Below are 25,045 nucleotides of genomic sequence, written 5' to 3' on the forward strand. Positions count from 1 at the left end.
AAGAGGGATTTCTACATAATTCTGTAACTTTGTGGGTTTACTGCTGTGATGCACCGTGCGTGGGACTACCCTTGAAGATGATGTGGGAGCTTCCACTAGTGCAGCCTGCTGCAGCTACTGAATGAACCCTCATGAAAGTAGGAGAGGAGAGGTTTGCAGCAATTACAGGGGTTGTCTGGGCTCAATGCAAGGTAAGAGCATAAGGAGAGCTGCTGGATCAGGCCGGTAGCCCATCTAGTCCAGCGTCCTGTTCTCACAGCGGCCAACCAGATGCTTCCTCTGGAAAGCCCACAAGCAGGACCTGCGCGCAAGAGCACCCTCCCCTTTTGTGGTTCTAGCAGCTGGTATTCCAACTGTGGAGACAGAGCATGGCCATCTAGCAGCCATTGATAGCCTTTTCCACCATGAGTTTGTCTAACCCACTTTTAAAGCCACCCAAGTTGGCCATCGTTGTCTCTTGTGGGAGTGAATTCCATAGTTTTAACTATGAGCGATGTCAAGAAGTACTTTCTTTTGTCTGTTCTGAATCTTCCAATGTTTAGCTTTGTTGGATGTCCATGAATTATGAGTGTTTAAGAGAAGGAGAAAAACTTTTCTCTGTCTATTCTCTCCATGCCGTGCATAATTTTATAAACTCCTATCATGTCACCTCTGACTCACCTTTTCTCTAAACTTAAAAAGCTCCAAATGCTGCAACATTTCCTCAAAGGGAAGTTGCTCCATCCCCTTGATCATTCTGGTTACCTTTTTCTGAACCTTTTCCAGTACTACGATATCTTTTTTTGAGGTGAGGTGACGAAAACTGTACACAGTATTCCAAATGTGGCGGCACCATAAATTTGTATAATGGCATTATGATATCAAATCAAGGTGTTGGTGGTTCAGGTTAAGATGATCTTCTAAAATCTTTGGTAGCTCAGGCCCAGCCTCTTTTAGAGACTGACTCTCTCCCTATATCACACCAGTACCAGTTTGGTCTTCTGATCAGTCCTTGCTCTGTTGACTTTACCTCACATAACCAGGATCATCACCAGCCAGGAAGCGGGTGGGGGCTTTGCTACAGCTTCCTCCAGAATGGTTGTCGTATAGAAATCAGTGCAGCTCCTCCCTTACGGCCCTGCAAAGGGCTGCAAGAGTCCATCTATTTCATGGGGCTTTTGGGGGCTCGCTGGATTGGGAGGGGAGGCAGAGGGGTCTGCTGTGCAGAATTCTGGCTGCTAAATATGTGGTGGTGTATTTAACTGTGGCTTTAAAACTTACTGCATTTTTATGTAAACCATCTTGATCCTAAGAAAAGCAATATATAAATAAACTAATAGACCAAAGCAATGTCTGGAAACGTGCATTTGAGTACTATTGGATGGCTGATAAGCCTGTGTGTGTGTGTGTGTGTGGGTGTGTGTGGTGTGTGTGTGGTGTGTGTGTGTGTGTGTGTGTGTCTTGTTTCCAGGCAGGGAGTTATGTCCGTGACGATGCTGTCCCCAACCTCATCCAGCTGATTACCAACAGCATGGAGATGCATGCTTACACTGTGCAGAGACTCTACAAAGCCATCGTGGGTGACTACTCCCAAGTAAGTGCTGAAAGTGACACTGGCGGAGGGAGGGAGGGAGGGCATTGTGTCAGTGAACCTCTGGGCTGCTCTGGGCAAAAGTCTGACATTGCTGAGTTGACCTGTCCTCCTGCTCCTCTGTTTAGCAGCCCATGGTGCAGGTGGCTTCCTGGTGTATTGGAGAGTATGGAGACCTCTTGGTGTCTGGTCAGTGTGAGGAGGAAGAGCCGATCCAGGTAGGCCTGCTGGCAGAGGGGAGGAAGGTTTTGCTGCATCGTTTGTGGAGTGTTCATTCTTGCCTCTTGAGAAGCTTTGGGCCAGCGGCTCCTGCCCCAGCCCTCTCACCTCTGCTTCTTCACTTACTCAGGTCACTGAGGAGGAAGTCCTTGATGTTTTGGAAAGTGTCCTTGTTTCTAACATGACGGCGTCTGTCACACGAGGCTATGCCCTCACTGCCATCATGAAGCTGTCCACACGGTTCACTTGCACAGTCAAGTGAGTGCTTTCGGGGGGGGCTCTGTGTGCTTGAGGGGACAGACTGTGCGGCCTGGTCTTCGGAGGACTCCTTGGAAGCAGTGGGACAGGGCTGGATCCCACTGCTTGCTGCTGTGAGCTTCAGGGATCTATTTTGTGGATCTTGAACACCCCCAGTACGAGCACAGACCTGTACATACAGTATGTACATTTCCATGTTGCCTCTTCCTGAGGAAGAAGGAAGTGGTGGGTGGAGAGCCAAGCTGTGCTTCTGTGTTGCAGAGGTCAGGCATTGCCACTAGCCCAAGGACCCTGAAGGCAGAGGCCAAGGTGGACCCGCTGCTGCTGCTGCTGCTACACTTGCAGGGCTGGAGGAGGCACCTGCTCCCTGCTAGGCTGCAGCTCCCTTTGCCACTTGTCATCACTCTTCCTTCCCTCTGTCTCCAGCCGCATTAAGAAAGTGGTGTCCATATATGGTAGCAGCATGGATGTGGAGCTCCAGCAGAGAGCAGTGGAGTACAATGCCTTGTTCCAGAAGTATGATCAGATGAGGTGAGTGCAAGAGGCTGTTGCTCTTCAGCCAGGTGGGCTGGGAGCCTGCAGGGTCTCACAGACAGCAGCACTGCCACCTTACAAGCATAAGAGAGGAGGGTCCCCAAATGCACGTTTGGGCTAAACGTGGTTCCCACAGCTGACGTGGTTGAAGGCCTGACTCCTGGGTTACATGGCTGTGAGTCACGTGGCCATGACAGTTCCTGAGTCCTGGTGTGAAACATCTGCTGGCAAACACTTCAAGAGGGTTTGAGTTCACAAGGGTCCAGGCCTTCCCTTCTCACACACACACATCAGAGTGTAGGACAGAAGATGGTGCAGTGTCAGATTGCAACCCACCACTTCTGGAACATGGCCTCTCAAGGGCTCAAGCTGTTAGGTCCCAGCCAGGTCAAGCCGGAAGCAGCCCCCACCCACAGAAACTGAGGTAGGAGACAGTACACTGCATCTTCTGTGGGACTATTTGCATACCAGAGATATGGGGCTCAATACAGACCTTTGTTGGTTCCAATGCCTCTTGGCTGGCTTGGTTCCAAGACTGTGGTTAATGGGCCCCTGGGACCAGCCATCATTGTCCTCCAACTTGGATGTTACCTGGTGCCTGGCTGTAACAAGAAAGGGACAGAGGGCTGGGTGTCGTGCATCCCTTTCTCACAGTACTGGGAGTTGAGCTTGAGTCTTGAGCCCTTCTGCCTCCCGGAGCAGCAGCTGCGGGGAAGGCAGGTGGGATTGTGGCCCTCTTTCTTTTGCGTTTGCCTCCCTCCAGACATTCCAGCTGCAGCTCCTGTCTCCCAGTAGCAGCATCACTCACTGGCTGGGACTTCCTTCTCTCCGCCCCCATGTGAGCAGGAGCGCATCTCCCTCCCAGCCCGTGAGCTGCTTGGCAAGTAACAACCTTGCTGTCTTGCAGGTCAGCCCTGCTGGAGAGAATGCCAGTAATGGAGAAACTAACCACCAACGGCCCCACAGATGTCACTCAGCCCAATGGGGAGACGGAGCCAACAGTCCTGGAGACCAAGCCTCCCCCATCAGGCGTGCAGCCCACCAGCCAGGCAAGAGAAGCTGGGGCGGCTGTGGCTGCAACCCTCCCTCCCCTCCTGCAAGGAGAGAGCCGCTTTGCTTGTGGCTGCTGCTTTTGGGCCAGGATCAAAGGCCCCGTTAGGAACTGCTGCTTTGTGACACAGCACTAACCAACTGCCGCGCAAGTGTGTGGGGCCACCCCAGGGTTTACAGCAGGAGGGGGGAGGAGGAAGGCAGCCTTTCCTGCTGGTCCCTCCAGCTGCCGTAAGCTCATCCTTCTCTGGTGCTCAGGGAGGCTTTGAGACCAGACGGCTTTCTTGGTTGGTTTCCTATCAGGCAAATGATCTGCTGGACCTGTTGGGAGGCAACGACATCACTCCTGTCATTCCGACAGCCCCTCCAAACAAGCCGGCTTCTGCTGGCGGGGAGCTGCTGGACCTCCTGGGGGATCTTAACCCAACAGGTGAGATGTTGAGCATGGGGAGGGGGAGATCTCTGGCTTGCTAGAGACACAGGGATTGTCTTGTCTTCCTTCCTTCCTTCCTTCCTTCCTTCCTTCCTTCCTTCCTTCCTTCCTTCCTTCCTAACCGTGATTTTTCTTTCATTACATTGTTCCCATAGGCCCTCCAGCTCCACAGATATCTCAACCGCCGTTTCTGCTGGATGGACTTCCTTCGCAGCCCATCTTCAATGACATAACTGCCGGTAGGAATGTAGGACCTCTCCCTGCTTGAGCTGCGGGGCGGGGGGGGGGGGAGGATGTTTAAGGGCAAGTTGGAGAGGACTTCTGCCTCCAGGACTCTGAGCAGTGGTGCTGCTTCCCCACAGGCATTCCCCCAATCACAGCCTACAACAAAAATGGACTGAAGATTGACTTTGCCTTTGAGCGCTCAAACACCAACCCCAGCATCACCGTGATCACAATACAGGCGTCCAACAGCACAGAGGCGGACATGACAGACTTTGTTTTCCAGGCTGCGGTACCAAAGGTGAGGTTAGTCTTTGGGTTGGAACATCTGCTTTGGCGGCCTCCTGTGACTGTCTGGCAGGACCATTAATGGAGGCTCTGCAGTGGAGGGCAGAGCTTTGCTGGGTTGGTTCCAAGACTGTGGATAATGGGCCCCTGGGACCAGCCATCATTGTCCTCCAACTTGGATGTTACCCGGTGCCTGGCTGTAACAAGAAGGGGGCAGAGGGCTGGGTGTCGTGCATCCCTTTCCCACCGTACTGGGAGTTGAGCTTGAGTCTTGAGCTCTCCTGCCTCCCGGAGCGGCAGCTGTGGGGAAGGCAGGTGAGAGTGTGGCCCTCTTTCTTTTGCGTTTGCCTCCCTCCAGACATTCCAGCTGCAGCTCCTGTCTCCCAGTAGCAGCGTCATCCCAGCATTTAATACAGGGACCATCACACAGGTCATCAAAGTCTTGAATCCCCAGAAGGTGAGTGAGTGGCCAGCCGGCTGCTCTGAATGGAGCCTGGCAGGGTTTGCTGCCACATCCAGCATGGAGGCTGAAGGAGTAGCACCAGGCACTAGGCGGGGTGCCTGACCTCCAAGCACTTGGTGTTGCAGGCCACACATTGGTTCTGAAGGCCTCTAACACCTGCTGTTCTACAGGAGGGGTGGATGGGTGGGAACGGACATGGAAGGGAGGCCTCTAGAAGGACAAAGCACCTTGGTTGTGCTGTTGGCTTTACAGTCCTGTTGGATGAATGTTGTGCCTTTTGGCATCCTGTCAGCTGAAAGGAAGTGGGGTGGTTCTCCTGCAGCCGGGGTGCGGGTGCCCCCTCCTGCCCAGATCTCCCTCACCTCTCCGTGTTTCATCCTGTCTGTAGCAACAGCTCCGCATGCGGATCAAGCTGACGTATAATCACAAGGGCTCAGCAATGCAGGATCTGGCAGAAGTCAACAACTTCCCCACTCAGTCCTGGCAGTGAGCTCTGGCCCCACCCTCCTCACCCCACCTGGTTGGCCGAAGGAACACTGGGCAGAGCACTGTGACTCCAAAAGTCTCCCCGCTGCGCCATGGCCAGGGGAGCTGATGAGGGGGGCGGCAGCAGCAGCAGCGGCGGAGCAGGAGGACTGGCCTTGCTCACCTTGATGAAGCATATCCTTGAAAAGACGCTCGCTCGCTCGCTCTTCTCTTCTGGCTGCTGAGCCACACTTGCCACAGAAGCCGCCACGTTCCCCTTGTTTTGGAAGGGGGGAGGGGAGGTGCACTGTGCCATGTGCTACTGTTTCTCCCCATTTGCCGTCGTCTTTCCTCCGGTGGATGGGTGGGTGGGTGAGTGAGTGAGTGAGGCGAGTTTTGGTTTGGCTCCTTAATTTGCCGGGTTACCATCTTCAGGCACTTTCATCGAGAGTCCATGTTGGAAACGTATTCCAAGGATGCTGGTGACCCTTTCTCCATTGGGGGGGGGAGGGTTCCCTGCTATGGGGGGCCTTTTTTACACCTGACTGCACACCCTGAGGGCAGTGGCTTGAGTCCAAGAAGGAGGTGAGCAGGTGGATCTGCTGTTCTGGACAGAAGTTCTGCTTGCAGAATTTGGTGGTGGAAGTGGGCAGCTAAGCCCAGCCCTTTTTGGCCAGTGCCTCTCTCTCTCTCTCAGAAAGCATCATGATGGACGAGACTGACTGCTCTCCTCCCTTCAGCAAGTTGCTCTTCAGCGTGTGCCCCCCCCCAATCTTGGAATTCCTTTGGCTGTCAGCTGTGGTAGGCAGGTTGAAAGGAAGTATGTGTTGTGAGGTGCTTAAAGATGGCAGGGGAGGCACCATTTGCCTGCAGAAAGACTCATCTCAAGACTCCCCTGCAAAGCTGCTTTGCCCCTCTGCCCTTTTCATTTCCTGAGTCTGTCAGAGTCCTGGATTCCATTTGAATAAGTTCTCCTCCTGGGACGTTTGTGTTGTATCTGTAATATTGGCACTGAAATAAAGACCATGCGGTTTAATGAGACCTTTTCTGCTTTTAGTAGCTGGTTTTGCAGCTCCTCACATAGATGTTGAGTTGGAGCATAGTTTTGTTTGGGGAGGCCAGGATCCAAGAAATGTAGCAACCTCCTGGGCGATTTGCAATTTATAGGGCAGAAGCCAAGACTTGAGGGGCTGGAGCGTGTGTGGGCTGGGATCCCAGAAGCAGCGAAGTGAGAGAAGAACCGTTCAGAGCACTTGTGGGGAAGTGTTGGCCCTCCAGATGTTTCTGAACTACAACTCCCATCAGCCTCAGCAAGTGTGGCCATAGTGGAGAAACATCTGGCAGGCCAAAGCTTCCCCCTCCTGTTTGGGAGTTTGCATCTTTGAGCAATAATTGCTAACCCTAAAGCTGCCTCTGTTGGGTTGCAGGAAGGGAGAGGGGAGTCGGGCAAGCACTTCGGAAAGGGGAGACATAGGAGATCCTCTAGCTGTCCTGAAAAAAGAGTTAAGGGTACACATTGAATACGCTGAATTAAAACCAACATGATTTAAAACATTTTACAAAACCAGCATGAACTAACCAGTAAATCTCTACATATAACTTTAGATCAATGTCCATAGATGATAAGATACAAAATGTGGCCAAACACGTTTTGACAGATGTCTTCCTCAGTGGCCTTGTACTGATGATACACTAAGGCAAAGACAAAGACATTAACTATACAGGGTAGGTGCCTCTGCATTTCCTAAATCGGCTGTTTAAGAAGAATGCCATAATGCCGCTTACCTTCTTTTCTTTCATAAATGGGGGCTGATAAATTTATCATCAAATGTTAATATAATGCAATAATAATAAAAAGCAAGGATTTCACAATTAATACCCGCAGTTTTGTTGGCATACAGTGCCTTGCAAAAGTACTCAGACCCTGACCAATGCTCTCATGTTACTGAATTACAGATGGTACCTTGTAATTTCATTCTGAATGATACTTTGTTTTGAACCACTGAAACTCAAAATCAATTATTGTAAGGTGACATTAGTTTTATGTTGGGAAATGTTTGTAAGAAACATGCCCATCCACATTAAATGGTCCTCAGGCAGATTGTTGTGTTTTCGAAACCTTTTCAGTTAGATTAATATCGGCATATTCCCTACTAAGCCTAGAGGTGAAAAGCAACTGTGAAATTTGCTTCTCCAGCCGCTCAGCAAATAACCTCCCACAGCTGAGATTTCTCAATGGTTACATTACTCCTTCGTAGTCCAACAGAGGCACTTTACCATAGAGAAAATGGCATTAGAGTCACTGCCGCATATGAGCCAAGTGATTTTCTTTAAAGCAGTAAATATGTTGCAACGATACAATTCAAATTCCTATGATGTCATACAAAGAGCAGAGATTCCAAAAGCCATAGCCCAGTCCAATTTAAATCTTCATTTAGTCCATTGGCCACCATAGTCCTCAGAGAACATATCCAGAATAATTCCCTTCTTTTCAGTCTTGTTTCCAGTTGTCTTCCTATTCCTGTAACCTTCTCAAGAATCCAAAATTTTAAGTTCTTTACAGTATGTCCACAACTCATAATAATTCACCATGGAGCATGTAGTATTTTATTTTTAATGCAACTTTTATGCTCACCATTTTAATTCTTATAGTTGTCATACCAGTATACATACGATTACAAGGGCATTGTATAGCATATATACCTCCTTTGATGTTACAATTACAGAATCCTCTGAGGACCACTTGCCACGTGTACATAATGTGTTTAGATTGTTGTCCTTTGTAGTGTATTCCTTCAGTGGTCTTATAACTGATAGGAAGACATCTGTCAAAACGTGTTTGACTGCATTTGGCACCTTCTGCACGGGCACTGATTTGAAGTTACATAGAGATTTACTAGTTAGTTCATGCTGGTTTTATAAAATATTTGTATTCAATCATGATCAGTTTTTAATTCAAGATATTCAATATAACTCCTTTTTGAGGACCCTGTTAAGGTTGATTTAAACTGCTGACGTCCAGCATGGGACCTTTTGGGGGACTGCCAGGAGTGTTGCCGGCTGCCTCTCTCCTGGTGAGGCCTGCTTACCTGATGTGCATCCTAGCGAGCAAGCAGGGCTAGAACCAGCTCTGGTGCTGTCACAAGGGAGGTGATGTTACCTGGAACTGGGGCATCTCCAGGCGTCATTTGTTATGGAAATCTCACTGGCGGCTGGTGGTGGAGCTGGTGCAGCCCAAACAGGGTTCCAAGGATATCTCTGTTGCTTCTGCTGTGGTTGTGAAGACCAAAGAGCTCTGGGAATCCCTAACAAGGCTAGGGAATGTGTGAGTTTCTGCAGGCCAGAGGCCAACTCATCAGAAAGGTAAGTGGAGGGTGGGAGGAAATACCCTGAAAAGGGGGGTGGGGAGAAGAATGAGAGAAGGCTGTTGGGTTCAGCAGAAGGGAGCCTGTGTCACGAGGGCTTGGGAAAGAAGAGCCCTAAGGGCTTGGTTGCTGCTCTGCAGCTGCTGAGTCAGTCAGTTCCCTGGTCTCCCGTGAGGCTTGCTGGCTGGGCTTTAGGGCCTCTGTAGTGCCCATAACAGCTAAACGGGGCAGCCCTGGCCTACGGCCTCCAGGAGTCTAGCCAGTCCGCAGCAGTTGTCTCCTCACTGCCTCCTGCACCCCAGCAGCGAGCAAGGTTGGTTGAACCTGCCTGAGCAAACAGCTCTGTGTGCCTCATAGGAGGAGCCAGGTGGCGGCGGCACTACAAATCTGAGAAAGAGAGGCTTCTGCACTTCAGTGGCAGGGCAGGCCCCGACAAGGGGTGGGCGGGCTTGTCCTTCGAGCAAGCAGCTCATTCTTCAGGGGTGGCGTGAGGCTTAGCCTTTTATTTATTACACTTTTGTATCTAACCTCCTTGGAGGAAAAGTCAAAGTGGCACAGAAGGTGCCTCTCTTCTCTCCCCCCCCGCCCCCCTGTTGGCCTCAGAGCAACTCTCTCAGGTAGGTAGGTAAGGCTGAGATGAGTGACTGGCCCAAGGTCACCCAGTGAGTTTTAAGGTGGTTGTGGGAGATGTGAACCCAGGTTCTAGTCCAACCCTTTTAACACCTCCACTTCAGTGGAGTGCCCCTCTCCTTCCTCCCCTTGGAAGAGGCAACCACTAGCTCTGATGCCTCCACTGGCAATGAAGTGTGACTTATTAAGGGCCGGACTGGCTAACCTATGGCCCTCCAGAAATGTTGCTTTACTGCAACTCCCATCATCACTGGCTATGCTGCTTGAGGCTAGTGAGAGCTAGTCCAACACCAGTTCTTCATTCCTGCCTTCACCCATGTCCTTGTGGAAGGGTTTTGCTTGGGGGCCCAAACTCAGGGCCTGAAGCAAAATTAATTGAGACCTGAGACTACAATGGCTGGGGCCTGAGAGGTACAAATTGGGCTGACAACTACATTAAGCAGGGATAGTGAGCCTGTGGCTATCTAGACATTGCTGGCTGGGAGTCCAACAAGAGCAGGAAGGTCCAGGATCCTCGTCCCTGCCCTAAAGGATCTTTTGGCAGAGGCTGAGAAGTCTCTCTTACTCAGTTTCCCACAGTGGAAGGTACAGCCTTGTCGTGAAGACAGTCTGTGTGGAAAAATGGACTGTGCTGCACTTTTATCACAGGCGGGTCCAGCTCCCAGCCTGCCTGAGGGGTTGTGAGCTGAATATGGGATAGGGTGCAAATATGTTGAATAACAAAATCCTTACAGTCATTGTGCTTTCTGTGCCTTGAAGTGCACACAGCAGAGAATGGCTGCCCCAGAGGGTGGGCTGTTTTCCATCAGCTCCAGGCAGGATGGCTGAATAACAGCTGGCTGGAGGGCCCAGCTTCCCAATCCCTCCATCAAAGGTTTCTCAAATACCTCTTACTGTTATTAGGAGAGCCAGTGTGATGTAGTGGTTAACGTGTTGGACTTTGACCTGGGAGACCAGGGTTCGAATCCCCACATAGCCATGAAGCTCACTGGGTGACCTTGGGCTAGTTACTGCCTCTCAGCCTCATGAAAAAACCCTATTCATAGGGTCGCCATAAGTCAGAATCGACCTGAAGGCAGTACATACACATACAATGTTATTCTTGGGGTGGAAGGGGGCCAGGCAACAGGAAAAACGTTTGTTGGATAGGAACATTTTTGGACATGCACCAAAATTGTCCTTTAGTATGAAGAGACAGAAGTCTGTGATTCGAGATCACGTTGGGCATTTCCCCCCAAAGTTTCAAAGCAGAGTGTACTCAATTCCAAGTTAAATAGGACCCCAAAGAATTTGAGGTATTCAAGGTATTGCATTTCTACTGTGTATTTCTGGAAAGGCAGCTAAATGTACCCCCTGGAAGTGGACTGGCTTCCTTTTAAGAGACTGAGTTTTCTCTGTTCTCTGGCCCCTTCAGGTAGCGTGCATATGTGCACATGTGTGTGCAAGAGAGAGATTGTGTATACATTAAGGCAATCAAGTGCAGCAACTCTTGCTCAAAGGCAAGATCCAAGATTGCTAGTGGTATATGCACTGAGGAGCTTATTAGGAAGTAGTGGTTTTTATTGTTATACAGAAGTACTATATTGCATAATTAAAATAATTGAAACAGTCTGCACAGCCCATCTAGGAGAAGCCCTTTCAAGGCAAATGCACCTCCTCAACAAGGAATCAGCTCAGTGATGTGAGTGGAGGGAGAAAGAGGGTTTGCCTGGCATTTTTAGACCAGTAGAGTGGAGATGGGAGGTAGGGGGACAGAAAGGCTTGGATCTTTGCCCATCTAGGCCAGGACTGGAGCTGTTCTATGACATACCAAAGATGGCCACTCACCAGCTTGCCCCAAGGCATATTTTAAAAGGCAAGAAAAGGCTCTGTCCAAAGGGTCACAATCTAACAGGCCCAGTATAAAAGAGAAGGGGGGGGGGAGAGAGAAAGCCAGCGTGGGAGCAACTGCTCCTTCATTCAGTTGCTCTTCTTGCTGTTCCAGGTGACGTTCTGTGTTAAAGGTGAGCAGGGAGAAGTCTAGTTCAGCCTGCCCCAGATGGACACAAGGTAGAAGAAATAGAAGCGGGGGAGAACATTTACAGAGCGTGGAGGTAGGTCTTGTTAAAGCCATCTGGTTCTCATCACCCCAGCCCATGATCCAAAGGCGCACTGCTTAGCTTGGATTAATATACGGCTTCCCTCCCCAGCTGAGGCACGGAGGCTAGCCTAGATCTCGTAGCTCTGCGACGGCGGCTTTGCCTGGAGCATCCGGACAGTCCTGAAGCCCCGGACAGCCAAGACAGCAGCCAAGGAGAAGGCCACGATGGCTGCCCCAGCAAAGAAGCCCACGGCAATCTCTGCCCCGTGCAAGCTGCAGCCAAAGCCACTGTAGCCTTTGCTGTGGTAGAGGCTCTCGCGTTCCTTGCACAGAGAGGAGACGTAGACTGCGTGGAGGCTGTGGTAGTAGAAGTACAAGGCTGGCACGAGACCAGCTGCAATGGCCACATCCAGAAGGGCCTCTGCCACCAGCCAGGCTGGGCAACGCCATGGCACCCGGAACAGCCCAGCCACAATCTGGGAGCAGGCAAAGGCCATGAGCGCCCCTCCAACTGCCATGGCCACCTGGGCTGGTGGCACCTTGAGCTGCTGGAACTGGGCATCCAGCCGCTGTGCCTTTTCCCCGTCAGCTCCGCTGAAGCCACTGTAGGCCCCTCCGTACTGGTAGTAGTAAATGCTCCCCAGGCTGAGGAGACCGGTGTAGCCGCCCGCTGAGTGGTAGGAGACCGAGCTGCAGATGAGCGTCAGTAGACAGAGGAGGAGCTGGAGGAGCTGGCAGCAAGCTGGAAGAAGCAGCAACAGATGCTCAGTTACCACCACCCGCTCATACTGGAAGCAGGAAACCCTCCCGGCACAGCGCAAGCCAAGCAAGCCACGGCTTAGGGCCCTGCATAAGGAGGAGCCTCTAACCATGGCAGTGACAACAAAGACATTTTATTACAATTGAAATGGCTTTGGCTTAAATAACCTTCCACAAAAAACCCATCACCAAAATTTGCAACCCTTGTCCCAACCCACTTCCCTTCCAGGGCTGCTGGGCTACTTGCATCACCCACAGGTTGCCCAACCTCCAGAGGAGGCAATGGGAGTGAGCCTAGAGTCCCATTCCACACCAGGCTTCATTTCCGTGAATCCCATCCTTGCCTCTTTATTTTTTGTGGGGTGGGGCCTCTGGATCTTGACATGGCGGAGGGCCTCACCATGTCTTAATCCTGCCCTGCTCCAAGCCCAGGTGCTGGGTGCAGGGCTGCCGGTGGGCTTGAACCTAAGCCCACTTGACTGCACTGGGCTTTGGGATAACTGGCACCAATTGTCCTTCCTTCCCTGCTTGCCCTCCCCCCGGCCACGGCTGAGGTGGGCCTGTGCCTGTGCCCCCCTCTCCACCCCAAGCAAAATACTTTTCATCCGGGGCCTACACCTCTCCCCTTCACCCCCGGATTTTAGGCCAGCGCCAACCTCTGCGCAGCCAGTTGGCCTGAGGGAGTTCCGATGACCGAGGCAGGACTCTGAGGCTCCCTGGGGGGGGCACTTGCCCGTCTGCAGGGGCCGCGGAGCAGCAGCCCCTGTCACCCTTGCCGGCTGGAGGGAGACGGGTCTCCCTCTCAGGGGCTCTCCGCTTGCTGCTGTTGGGCAGTTAGCGACCGCCGCTCCCCACCTGTGCCTGGGGCAATGGCAGGCTGCCTCCCCCAGGCCTGGGACTGCCAGGGCATCGAAGAGGCGGCGCTCCCTTGACTGGCAGGCCAGAGCACCGGCCCGACTGGAGGCGCCTGCAGCGCGTTCTTGTTCAGCTACTAGCTGTTAATCGGAGGGTCGTGTCAGGGCCAGGCGCCCCATAGGCCAGAATGCGAGAGGCGCGGGCCCTGATTGGACCCACTGATAATCAATTGGCAGCTACATAACGTGTCCGGCTGAGTTACACTCCACTGAAGGCCTGAAAGGGGCGGTGGGTCGTAGCTGCTCCGGGAAGAGGCACTCTGCGTGTGGTCAGACGCTGCTCCGAAGCCACCGCTGGCAGCGGTCGCGGGGAAGGGCCCACGGCACGAGCCCAGGCGGCCGCCCCCAAGAGCTCCTTATACATCCCACGCAGGGAGGGCCTTTGACGTTGCAACCCCCCCGCCGGCAGCGCAGCGGATCCGGCCCCGCGGCCCCTCACCTCTGGCCGTGCACAGGGCGCGGCAGAGCGGCCCGTTCAGGAGGCCGCCTCCGTCCCGCCGCTTCTCCGCAGGTGCGCCCGCAGAGGGCAGCGCGCTTCGGGTGGGCCAGGCGGGGGAGGGCGGCCGCTGCTCCCCCCAGCGCCCCCCTCCTCCCGGCGCCAGATCCCAACGCCGCACCTCCGGGCTCTGCCCGGCCGCCGTCATGGCCCGTCGCAGGAGCCAGCGGGGCCAGGTGAGGGCGGCGCCCCTCCAGGAGGAAGCTGGCCGAGGCTGCTGGGATTTCAGTCCCCGCCCTGGCCTAGGAGAGCCTGCGGCTGGGTCCGGCCAGAGTGCGCCCTCTAGCCAGCCCCCTGTTGCCAGGGGAGCCGCAGAGCAGGGCCGGAGCGTGGCCCTCCCTCCGCAACTGGTGCTGGCTGCACACGGAGGCTTCCTTTAGGAGCGGTTGCTTGATCTCTCCACCTCATGACTCCATTTATGGCCCTTTAAAGAATACCGTTACTTCTTGTGCCTTTGTTATTCTCAGACGCTCCACATAGATAGACGGAAACAATTGCCGCTCTGATGTTCCCAAAAGTAACAAAGCAAAGGGATTTACTTCTGTTTGCCTTTTCTTAAACACACATAACTCATTAATCTGGGCACTATAACTGTGTCCCATTATGTCAGTAGCCAAGACCTAGCAGTCCCTGTGTCCCAGAGGTTCACGCCAACAGCAGTTGGGCCAGACCCCAGAAAGCAGCTGAGGAGCACCCGCGGAGGACGCCTGCCCTGTCGCTTCTCTAGGTCTTGCTCTCCTGCGGCCCCCACTTGCCACCTTCCTCCTCTGCTTCCCAGCTGGGATTGCAAATGGAGAGGTTCTCCTGAGGGATTCCCAGCTGCAGGTACACCATCTTTGCTGAAGGCATCTCCTTTCTTGCAGGTAAACAAGACAAGGAAGTAACATGCTGCATTAGAAAGGCGCAGCAGTGGCCAGCTGGAAGGTCCCCTTCGCTTGCTGGCTTCTTTGTCATGGCGTCAGCCTTTCTTCCTGAAGATTAAAGCACCCAGCTGGTGGGATTTGCTCTGATGTGCTTCCCCTTTAACTCTGAATCTTCATTTTTATCAGGCGGCAAATATACATTAAGACAAATTAAAGATCCCAGCTTGTCCCCCCCAATACCGATAATATAAAGTTAGATTTGGATTGGTAAATTATCTCAGCCACAACATTGAGTTTCATCAAAATTAATGTGGCCAAGCCTCCCCAGCTCTACTTTTCTGATGAAATTTTATTGCAGGTAGCAGAGAAGAACTAAACCCTTGCAGCAGAAAAGTTGATGTGTCCAATAACCAAGTTTCTTGGAGACAAAGAGTATCATACAGCAGAAGAAATTGGCTAAACGTGATATACACATGTGCTCTGCCACCCAGCAATATTCCATGATATCAGTCGGGGGTTGGCAAAGCAGACATTGGGTATTAAAGTGGAGAGCTTGAATTTTCTCCCTGCTTTTCTTAAACCCATGTCCATCTCCTGAGTCTGGGAGATTATTTGATCTTTTGCTTGTGTCATATCTGGTTCTATCCAAGTTATAATTAGCTTGGGTGCTCCTAAAATAATTTCTGGGTAGAATAAAAATATTATGAAGGACAGACATGAGAGATAAATCTTCTCTAAACACAGGGCCATCCCCATGACTCTACCATGAAACAGGGATGTTATTTAGATAAGTTACATATGAGAGTATGTCTTCCTTAGATATCCTGCATTTATAGGGGGGCTCTTGAAGAGAATGAGCCCTTTTGTGTTGATTGGAGAAATGGCAAGGGACCTTCCTTTGTTGAACAACTTCCTGGTATGAATACGTAAATTTAGGTCTTTGTCCCAATGTATGCTTTGTTGTTATTGTTATGTGCCTCCAAGTCGACTACGACTTATGGCGACCCTATGAATCAGTGACCTCCAAGAGCATCTGTCATGAACCACCCTGTTCAGATCTTGTAAGTTCGGGTCTGTGGCTTCCTTTATGGAATCAATCCGTCTCTTGTTTGGCCTTTCTCTTTTTCTACTCCCTTCTGTTTTCCCAGCATTATTATCTTTTCTAATGAATCATGTCTTCTCATTATGTGTCCAAAGTATGATAACCTCAGTTTCATCATTTTAGCTTCTAGTGATAGTTCTGGTTTAATTTGTTCCAACACTCAATTATTTGTCTTTTTCACAGTCCATGGTATGCGCAAAGCTCTCCTCCAACACCACATTTCAAATGAGTTGATTTTTCTCCTATCTGCTTTTTTCACTGTCCAACTTTCACATCCATACATAGAGATCAGAAATACCATGGTCTGAATGATCCTGACTTTAGTGTTCAGTGATACATCTTTGCATTTGAGGACCTTTTCTAGTTCTCTCATAGCGGCCCTCCCCGGTCCTAGCCTTCTTCTGATTTCTTGACTATTGTCTCCCTTTTGGTTAATGACTGTACCGAGGTATTGATAATCCTTGACAAGTTCAATGTCCCCATTGTCAACTTTAAAGTTACATAAATCTTCTGTTGTCATTACTTTAGTCTTTTTGACGTACAGCTGTAGTCCTGCTTTTGTGCTTTCCTCTTTAACTTTCATCAGCATTCGTTTCAAATCGTTACTGGTTTCTGCTTGTAGTATGGTATCATCTGCATTTCTTAAATTATTATTTTTCCCTCCAGTTTTCACACCTCCTTCATCTTGGTCCAATCCTGCTTTCCGTATGATATGTTCTGTGTATAGATTAAATAAATAGGATGATAAAATGCATCCCTGTCCCACACCCTTTCTGATAGGGAACCAATCGGTTTTTCCATATTCTGTCCTTACAGTAGCCTCTTGTCCAGAGTATAGGTTGCGCATCAGGACAATCAGATGCAGTGGCACCCCCATTTCTTTTAAACCATTCCATAGTTTTTCATGATCTACACAATCAAAGATTTTGGTGTAATCTATACAGCATAGGGCGATTTTATTCTGAAATTCCTTGGTCCGTTGAAGAGCACTGGGCCCAGAAAAATGCCAGGCACTTCTGCTAAAATCTTTCGCCGTCATCGTCCACTCAGTGCAATAAAAACCGGCAAGGCAGCAATAAAACAATAAAACAACTTCAAAACAGAGCACTACTTATGTGCTCCTCTCTTAACAAATCTATCTATTCAATATCTATTCCATAACTACAGAAAAGCCAGAGCAGTAATAACTTTCCGAAATTCTGCTATTGTGAACTTAATATATGATAAAAGATCTTCCTTTTTACCCCAAAATATCCAGATATCTAGATTATTTGAAAATGCTGTACCTCCATTGAAATTGCTAACTCATATTACATCTAATGAAGTAGGCTCTATGCAAACTAATATAAAGACGTTACTGATTTCAAGGTCAATTGAGACACAGGATTCTATGGAAATCTCCACAAGACTTACACAAGTCACTACAGACAAGAATGAAGTAGCTGAGAGCTCCTTGATTTCTTCTATGGTACCGGAAGAACAGATGCTTGTTGATTTATGCAATGAGCAAGATTCGAAGGAATGCGAACAAATGGTTGCCCGCCTCAGAGCTTTAATCTTAGCTATCGAGGATAGAACGTTAACAACGCAAATTAACACTACGCAACTCTCAAAAGAAAGTCTCAACCCTTCCCAGATGCCAGAGTTAATATTGCAGTCTCATAACCCCGGTTCGTTACCCACCTTAGGGAGTCTAGATCCAGTGCATCTGGACTTAAGGAAGAGCTCACCTGAGCATAAGACCAATCATTGGTTGACTGACAAGATCTCTGTAGTTAAAGACTCTTCTCCTTCAAAATCAGAAGTCAATAATCCTCCAGAGATATCCATATATGACTCTGTTAAAAACGTTCCTAATCCTCGTCCCCAATTGAATCTTACAGTGTCACAACCCTCAGTAACAAATTTAGTGGTTCCCCCAGTTAGTACCTCCTTAAAACCTTTAGCTCAAAATGGGTGTATTGTCCCCTCCTGTTTTTTCGATGAAATCAGCCCCTCTTGATCGTTATCCATCCTTTCCTGGAATATAAACGGTTGGGAGAATAAACGCCAGGAAACCGACTTTATTGAATATCTAAATACCTTTTCGATCATTTGCTTACAGGAAACGTGGGCGTTATCTTCAACAACTATGAACTTGATAGACTTTTTATCTTATTCTACTTTAGCAGTAAAACCCACGGGGAAGGGCCGCCCTAGTGGGGGCCTTACAACTTTTGTATCAAAGTCCTGTAATCTATCGATTGAACTAATTTCTACAACTCTCCCTCTTAATATTCAGGTGTTAAGGTTAAAAGGACTATGGTCTGATTATATGATCTGTATTAATATCTACCTTCCCCCTAACCTAAGTTACACCGATGATGCCTCCAACTTATGGGCCAGGTTGGAAGATGTTCTATCTCATTTGGAGACTAAATTCCCACATGATAGAATAATCCTTTGTGGAGATTTGAATGCCAGAATTGGTAACTCTTGGCCATATAACTTTATCTCCTCTAATCATAACCCATTAACTCATGATATCTTTTTGAATTACGGTTTACAAGATCAAAAGTCAAACACCCAGGGCCCTTTGCTCATCGAATTAGCCTCAATTCACTCTTTGGTCATTCTAAATGGTACTCCATTTGATACATCTAAAGGCTCCTTTACCTATTGGACATTACATGGTGCTAGCTTAATTGATTATATCTTGGTGTCTCATAAGTTCCTTGAGGATATTATTGAATTTTCAGTAGACCTTCGTGTTGAGAGTGATCATTTTCCACTTTCCTTAAGGCTGAAGATTGCTAATAATAACATTATACCCTTTTCTTCCTCTCAGGTCCGTCAGAAAATAATGAAAAGAACCCCATGGTCTGAACATCTTATTACTACTTGCAATTCCCTTTTTAATAGCAGTCTATTTCATTTCCTGCATAAATCAGTTATTGATGATTCTCAAGATCCCTTTTCAGCCTTTCAAACCATCCTCTCTAATCTCAGACCCCTTTTAATTTGACATTATAACGGTCCGACTTATAACTCCAATTTATCATCCTGGTTTGATCAGGAATGCAGAGTTGCAAAAAGAAACCTTAAGTCATCTGTTTCGCTTTTCCTGAAATTCAGGACACAGCAAACCTACCTGGCTTTTAAAACGACAAAGGCCTCTTACAAAAGCCTCCTAAAGGAGAAAAAAGGTAAGTTTGCCTTATCAAGCTGGCAACGTTTAAGCTCAGCAATTTCTGAACACCAGGACCGTAAATTTTGGCAGATAGTCAAATCTGGAACCTCTTCTGCCAATAATTCTAATGCTGCACAGATTCCACTGGATGTTTGGTACTCTCACTTCTCTAATCTTTATCATGCAAAAACACTTATTAATACTAATTCTTTCATGCTAAATATCGGCAACATGCCATCCTGGCCACCTGTTACTGCGAATGAAATAAAATCCCTAATAGATACATTAAAAAATGGGAAAGCTCCAGGAAAGGATTTCCTACCGCCCGAGATTTTCAGACAATTTCCCGAGTGGTGGGCCCCTCTTCTCGCTCAACTATTCACCAGTATTAACGACTCTGGTATGATCCCAGAAGGTTGGGAAAATAGTATTATCCCTATCTATAAGAAAGGAGACCCTTTAGCTCCTTCCAACTATAGGCCCATCAGCTTATTGAATGTAGCTTCTAAACTATACAGCAAATTTCTGCTCAATAAGCTGAATGACTGGGTTGACACTCACCAGATAATTTACCCAGAACAAATAGGCTTCCGAAAAGGGTCTTCTCCAACTGACCACTGTCTGTCCCTATACTTTTTAGCGAGACAGAGTATCGTAGGCCCAACTAAACATCTATACGCGGCTTTTGTGGATCTTGCCGCAGCCTTCGATTCGATCGATAGGAATTTATTATGGTCCAAGTTATATGATCTGAACATCGATCCACGTCTACTCTATCTCATCAGAGCACTTCATATTAATACCTTTGCTCTGGTGAGAGATAGCAGGACAGGAGCTCTATCTGACCCAATAAGGGTTGAGAAGGGAGTTAAACAAGGTTGCTTGTTAGCTCCCCTTCTCTTTAATTTATTTCTGAACAATGTCATCACTGCTCTATCTGGCCCGCAATTTTTTCCACCATCCGTTGGCAGTAGGAAAGTATCTGTCTTACTTTATGCCGACAACATGGTCCTCCTTTCCTTAACACCTCTTGGCCTACGAAGGTTATTAAATAATTTACAAATTTATTGTACTAACGAAAACTTAAAAGTAAACTATGATAAAACAAATATCCTAGTTTTTGGAAACAGATATAAAGGCCACCGCTGGCAGATGGCTGGTACCCAGCTTGTGCAGTCTCGAACATATAAATACTTGGGGATACTATTTTCTGACACCTTATCCTGGAAACCTCACATACAATACATCAAAACTTTGGTATCTAAAACAATAGGAGCTTTATTAAAATTCTACCGCACTTCAGAAGGCCATTTAATTTCTCCTATTTTGAAAATCTTTAAAGCTAAAGTGATTCCTCAAATGCTCTATGGCGTAACAGTTTGGGGATGGGAAAATAATAATTTAAAGACTTTAGAATCCTCTCAAAATGACTTCCTTAGGCGCATATTGTCATTGCCAAAAGGAACATCAGCTGCTATGATGCGTTCGGAGACTGATCTCCCCCCGATCTCTGCCCGTATTCATTTTGCACTTATGAAGTTTTTGAGACCGTTTGATTCTATCCCGGATGAAAAACTTCTAAAACTCTGCACTATTCAACCTTTGGCTTCCAAACTGTGGAATAACAATCTAGGGAATTTGATCTGTAATTATCATATTTCCCCTTGGGAATTTAATTCGATCTCAAACCCCATCCGCCTTCAAGAAGTCATCTTCCATCACTCCCACAAAGTCGATAGATTATTGCTCATCAACTCCAAGGCTGCTCCATGGTTCTGGAGTTTTAAGCTTGACTCTGAATGTTCACTTTACCTTTTATCCTCTCTCCCCATAGCTTTAAGACAAGCCTTTACTGCCTTGCGTTTCTTCTCGCTGCCTAATGCAGTTAGAGAAGGTTGGCTTTCCGATACCCCTAATGCCCAAAGGCTTTGTATCTGCGGTTCTTCTGATGAAGATCTTCCCCATATATTATTCTTTTGTCCAATATATCATAATCCTCGAACTAGATTTCTTAGGAATTGGTTGTATTATGACAGGTCGATCTCAATTGAGGAACAAATAAAAATTTTAATGTCTGATTTTAATCCTGAGATCACATACAATGTTTCGTTGTTCACCATAGCTGCCCGAAATCTAAGGGCCAATTTTAAAAGTTCCCTGATTCCTTGACTCTGATAACAATGGAGCAAATCCATAGTCAAAATTTTATCAATGTGACCTTATGTTTTGTGTTTAGCAGTAATTTATTTAGAATGTTTTTTATTAGATTCTATTTTAATCTTGTACGTTGGTCTGTATAGATTCTGTATTCCGTTGGCCTTTGGCCCTGGAAATAAACTTTACTTACTTACTTACTTAACAAATCCTCCCTTGTCGTTAACTCATAAAAAAACACAGGAAATACTCCAAATTAGAGCACACGAGCGGCCAATCGGTTTTACCTCAGGTTGTAAACTTTAAACTTTAGACTCAATCACAAAATACTAAACAAAATTTTAAAATGCTAAAACCATAAACAATACAATAAAAGTTTAAAACAATAAAGCCAGCAAATTAGGAGGCAGCCATGGAGCTCACAAGAAAGCAACCTTCTGTGTCACCATTTCCCCCCATTTTCCTATTACTGTCTTTCATTTTTTGGCGTAATTTTAAAGTTTTTTCCATCTTTCCAGTTAGTGATTCCAATCTTCCAATAAGATCTGCCTTCCCTCCCAGGGGCAGCAATACCACTTTCCAACCCTCTGTCAAATTGTTCTTTATCTCCTGCATGCACCTTCCCATTTTCTGCTCTGTGTTAGTTTCAATACTCTAATCTCTTATTAGCTGTCATTTTCCCAAAGTCGCCATATCACTTTCACGTACTGGAGAACTTGTGTCCTGAAGTTTCACTGAGTGGTAGTGCTTTAAAATAATTTAGAATATACAGTTTTTGTTAGGAGAATGAGATCCTTGAGACATTTCCTGTTGGTTCCTTCTATTTTTAGCTGCATTTTACTGTATTTTGTATTGCGTATGGGTCACTTTGAGCAATTAAGACAGGGAACTATCAGGTCAAGCCGCCATCTTGGTCCAGCCCCCCCTAAATTGTGCTCCAGGCTAATTAAGGCATACATTACAACATACACAAGTGAATTTGTTTCATTTGCAGCAGGTGCATTCTTTCATCTCTAATCAGTCAAATAAGGAAAATGCCACCAAGAGGTAAACTAGGTTCGAAGTCTTAGTGAAAGAATATGAATCAGACATGAAGAGTCTTGTCTCAACCCCTCCCCCATAAAGCTTTAACTGACATGGAGACTCCTTCATTTACAATACTTAAAAATAGATGAGAGGGTGATCTGAAGGATCAGATGCCTCACCGTCTTTGGAGGAGATTAAGAACATACAAATGGGCAGAGCAAAGAGCACTGATGTTGCTGGTGCATTTGGGAGGGGCTTCATCACCCCTCCAGGGGCCATGTCAGTCTTCTGAAATTATACAAATAGTGAGGCCAACAAAGTATGTTTAGTTTACTGCTTGCGTGGGATACAATTGTTCTTGCTACACTGACGAGAAGGCACCTGCAAAGGAGGTGGCGTGCTAAAAGGCCCCCCTATTGAAGCCAGTCATGGTCTGTTGGCACTTGTCTGCTTCAAGGCCATGGAGGTGAAGAGGGCAGCGGCTGCAATGCAACAGATCAGGCAAGAGGATGAGAATGTGAAGTCACAAATCAAACACTTCTGATGAAATGGGCCAATATTGACTTTGGTTTCACAGGGGGGTGGGAGGGGGGAATGAGAGCTTTCCACAAATGGGATAAGGCGGCTCCAGCTGCCTTCCTTTACACGCCCTTCCCATTGCACAATTGTTTGCTGTGTGGAGAGTCCCAAAACACAAGTCATTGTGTCCTCCCAGCCCATTGAGGCACTGAGTTCATTGTCCTCCATGGGGCCCTGTGCAGGTCTTTGGTGGTGCAAGACATAAACAACAATTTTACTGGTGCAACTTGATGGCAGGCAGAGGAGCAGAATTAACCCACCTAAAAGAGAGTGAAGCCACCATCTAATCACAGGAGGGAGCAAAGAGGGGCAAGCGGAAATTGCTTGGAACCTGTGGGGAGGCATTGCCTCCCCCCCCCCCGTCTCTGAAGTGGCATCTCCTGTTAAGCAAAGGACCCAAGGGCTGCTGGTAGGCCTGCAAGCAGGAAGCTGCCTTGAGCCTGTCCTCCCATTCAGAGAAGGGGGTCGGTGGATGCAAAGCCCAGCATTGGTCGCCCCAGGAATGTGCCTGTTTCCAGTGGCAGAGGGTCATCCTCCAAGGCCCTCAGGGGAGCAAGGCAGTTTTCCTGGGGCCCCAGTGGGGCTGAGAAGCTCCAGGCAACCCCTAAGCTGCAGACTAATCTGTGGCCCCCCTCCTGCCCCCCGGCAGCTAAAGAAACAACAACTGAGGATGTTGCAGTGGCTGTTAAAAACTGACCAGGGAATGATTGCCCAAGGCAGGCCTGGGGCACAGTTCTGCACACCTTGCAAAGAGGCCCTTAGACTTGCAGCCCCAGGGAGGCATCCTGAGCCCCCCTCACCTGCCTACATTTGGCCCTGGCAACAGCATCACCTGTGCCTCCTGCTAAGCTGGAGGCACAGTTCATGGGTGGGTTGGCTGTGCTTTGCTTCAAGACAGCATCGTGGATGCTCAACCTGACTCCACTGCCAGAGGTTGGATGCTTCCAAAAACCAGTTGCTGGAAGCTGCAGGAGGGGAGAGTGCCACTCTTGTACGCAGGTCCTGCTTGTGAGCATCCCATAATGGGCATCGGGTTGGCCACTGTGGGACCAGGATACTCTGGACTTGGACTAGAATGCAGCACCAGGGCTCTTGGAATGTCCTTAAGGCTAGGGAAGCCAGAAGGTGACGCTGAGCAGGCTGTGTGGGGGGAAAGCGGAGAATCTGCTTCTGCGGATTGAGGGAATCTGGGCTGAGGGGAGTGAGGGCTGGAAGAGCTACTGATGCATTCACTGGGCTGGGCGTCCATCTTCCTTCTGCTGGCCTAAACTGACCCCGCAGCCATCATTCCCTGTGCTCTGCCCTGCCCCACCCGAGATTCTGCCCCAGAGAGGGTAGAGACTGCAGGCCAGCCTGTCTCATGGGGGTGGGGGACACACACACTTTCTTCTTGGCTGTGCTCACACAAGCAGCACCTGCGAGGCCTGAGTGTGCATGACGAATGAGTGTGCAAGGGCTGAGCGTGTCTTCTGCAGCCCCTCCCCCAGCCTTATGTAAGTCAAGGCGATCAGCTGTCACTGCGCAAATGGCTCCTGCAGCCACACCAGGTGACAGGTAGAGTCACTGGGGTTGCATCATCCGGGTGGGAGGAAGACACGACCCCTTGCCAAGCACATGGGGGGGGAGTGTCTCAAGGCCACCCTCCCTCTGCTGAAGCCTCCAGGGCTGGGGAGAGCGTCCTGGCACCCCAATGCTGGAGGCGGGTGGTGGGGAACGAGGTCACAGAGCCTGGAGCTTTGAGCTGGAGGGAGAGTCCAGCAGCAGTGGCCCGGGTGGGGCCCAGGAATCAACCACGTGAGAGAGGTGCCAGTGTGGCACTGCCAATCACCCTATCCTCTGTCCTCAGTGCTGATCTTGGCAAAGCAGAGACCTGGTGCTGGGGGGGCTCCTTGGCACGGAGACCCTCCCAGTGCCAGTTGGAGAGAAAAAAGGCCTGTAAGAAAGGGGGCTGGGCAGCAGCCCCCAGTGCCAGGGCCCCCATCTTGGCCCACTCTGCCAACAGATGGGCACCTTTTGCTCAGGGGCACAGTCCGGCCTTGCTCTCTGTGCCAGTGTGCCAGGCGGCCTCTTCCTCCTTTCCCGGGCCCCAGGTGCAAGAGCTGCCACTCTGCCTGGAGAGGACTGGGCTGCCAGCCAGGCAGACATCCTTGATCTCCAGCGGTGGGGTGGGGCAAGCTGGCCTGTGGCTGGAGGAGGGTGGCAAGGCTGTTGTTGCCACTGTGTGAACTGGGGCACCTCCTCTTCTCCAGCGTGTGCGTGAGGGGGGAACATTTGGGACTCATTAGCGCTTTGCAACGTGGAGTTCCAGAAGATGGAAGGGGCCCAGCCGGTTGCATCAGGCGCCACCACATACCAAGACTGCAGACTGAGCCTCAGACCGCTGAGGCAGTGAATGCAAACACCTTG

At 49.1% G+C, this 25,045-nt stretch overlaps 2 protein-coding genes across 3 annotated transcripts in view; one reads left to right on the forward strand and one right to left on the reverse strand.

The window, feature by feature from the left end:
• Positions 1-6,543, forward strand: part of AP1G1 (adaptor related protein complex 1 subunit gamma 1) — a 31,703-nt gene extending 25,160 nt beyond the window's left edge. For both annotated transcript variants that reach the window (XM_061593920.1, XM_061593921.1), the window contains exons 14-23: positions 1,451-1,573; positions 1,699-1,788; positions 1,920-2,047; positions 2,474-2,578; positions 3,489-3,630; positions 3,935-4,061; positions 4,220-4,303; positions 4,427-4,587; positions 4,933-5,031; positions 5,426-6,543. In XM_061593920.1, coding sequence (XP_061449904.1) covers positions 1,451-1,573; positions 1,699-1,788; positions 1,920-2,047; positions 2,474-2,578; positions 3,489-3,630; positions 3,935-4,061; positions 4,220-4,303; positions 4,427-4,587; positions 4,933-5,031; positions 5,426-5,527 — 1,161 coding nt within the window. In that variant the 3' untranslated portion in view covers positions 5,528-6,543. The remainder of the gene's footprint in view (positions 1-1,450; positions 1,574-1,698; positions 1,789-1,919; positions 2,048-2,473; positions 2,579-3,488; positions 3,631-3,934; positions 4,062-4,219; positions 4,304-4,426; positions 4,588-4,932; positions 5,032-5,425) is intronic.
• A 4,493-nt stretch (positions 6,544-11,036) lies between these two features.
• On the reverse strand, positions 11,037-14,079 carry MARVELD3 (MARVEL domain containing 3). The gene is made up of 2 exons (XM_061594301.1): positions 13,690-14,079; positions 11,037-12,319 (listed from the first exon to the last, which is right to left on the reverse strand). Exons 1-2 carry the CDS (start codon positions 13,892-13,894, stop codon positions 11,706-11,708), a joined length of 819 nt encoding a protein of 272 aa, XP_061450285.1. The 5' UTR covers positions 13,895-14,079; the 3' UTR covers positions 11,037-11,705.
• Between the last annotated feature and the right edge of the window lie 10,966 nt (positions 14,080-25,045).

This window comes from Rhineura floridana, chromosome 13 (genome assembly GCF_030035675.1).
Source record: "Rhineura floridana isolate rRhiFlo1 chromosome 13, rRhiFlo1.hap2, whole genome shotgun sequence".
NCBI classification, from domain to species: domain Eukaryota; kingdom Metazoa; phylum Chordata; class Lepidosauria; order Squamata; family Rhineuridae; genus Rhineura; species Rhineura floridana.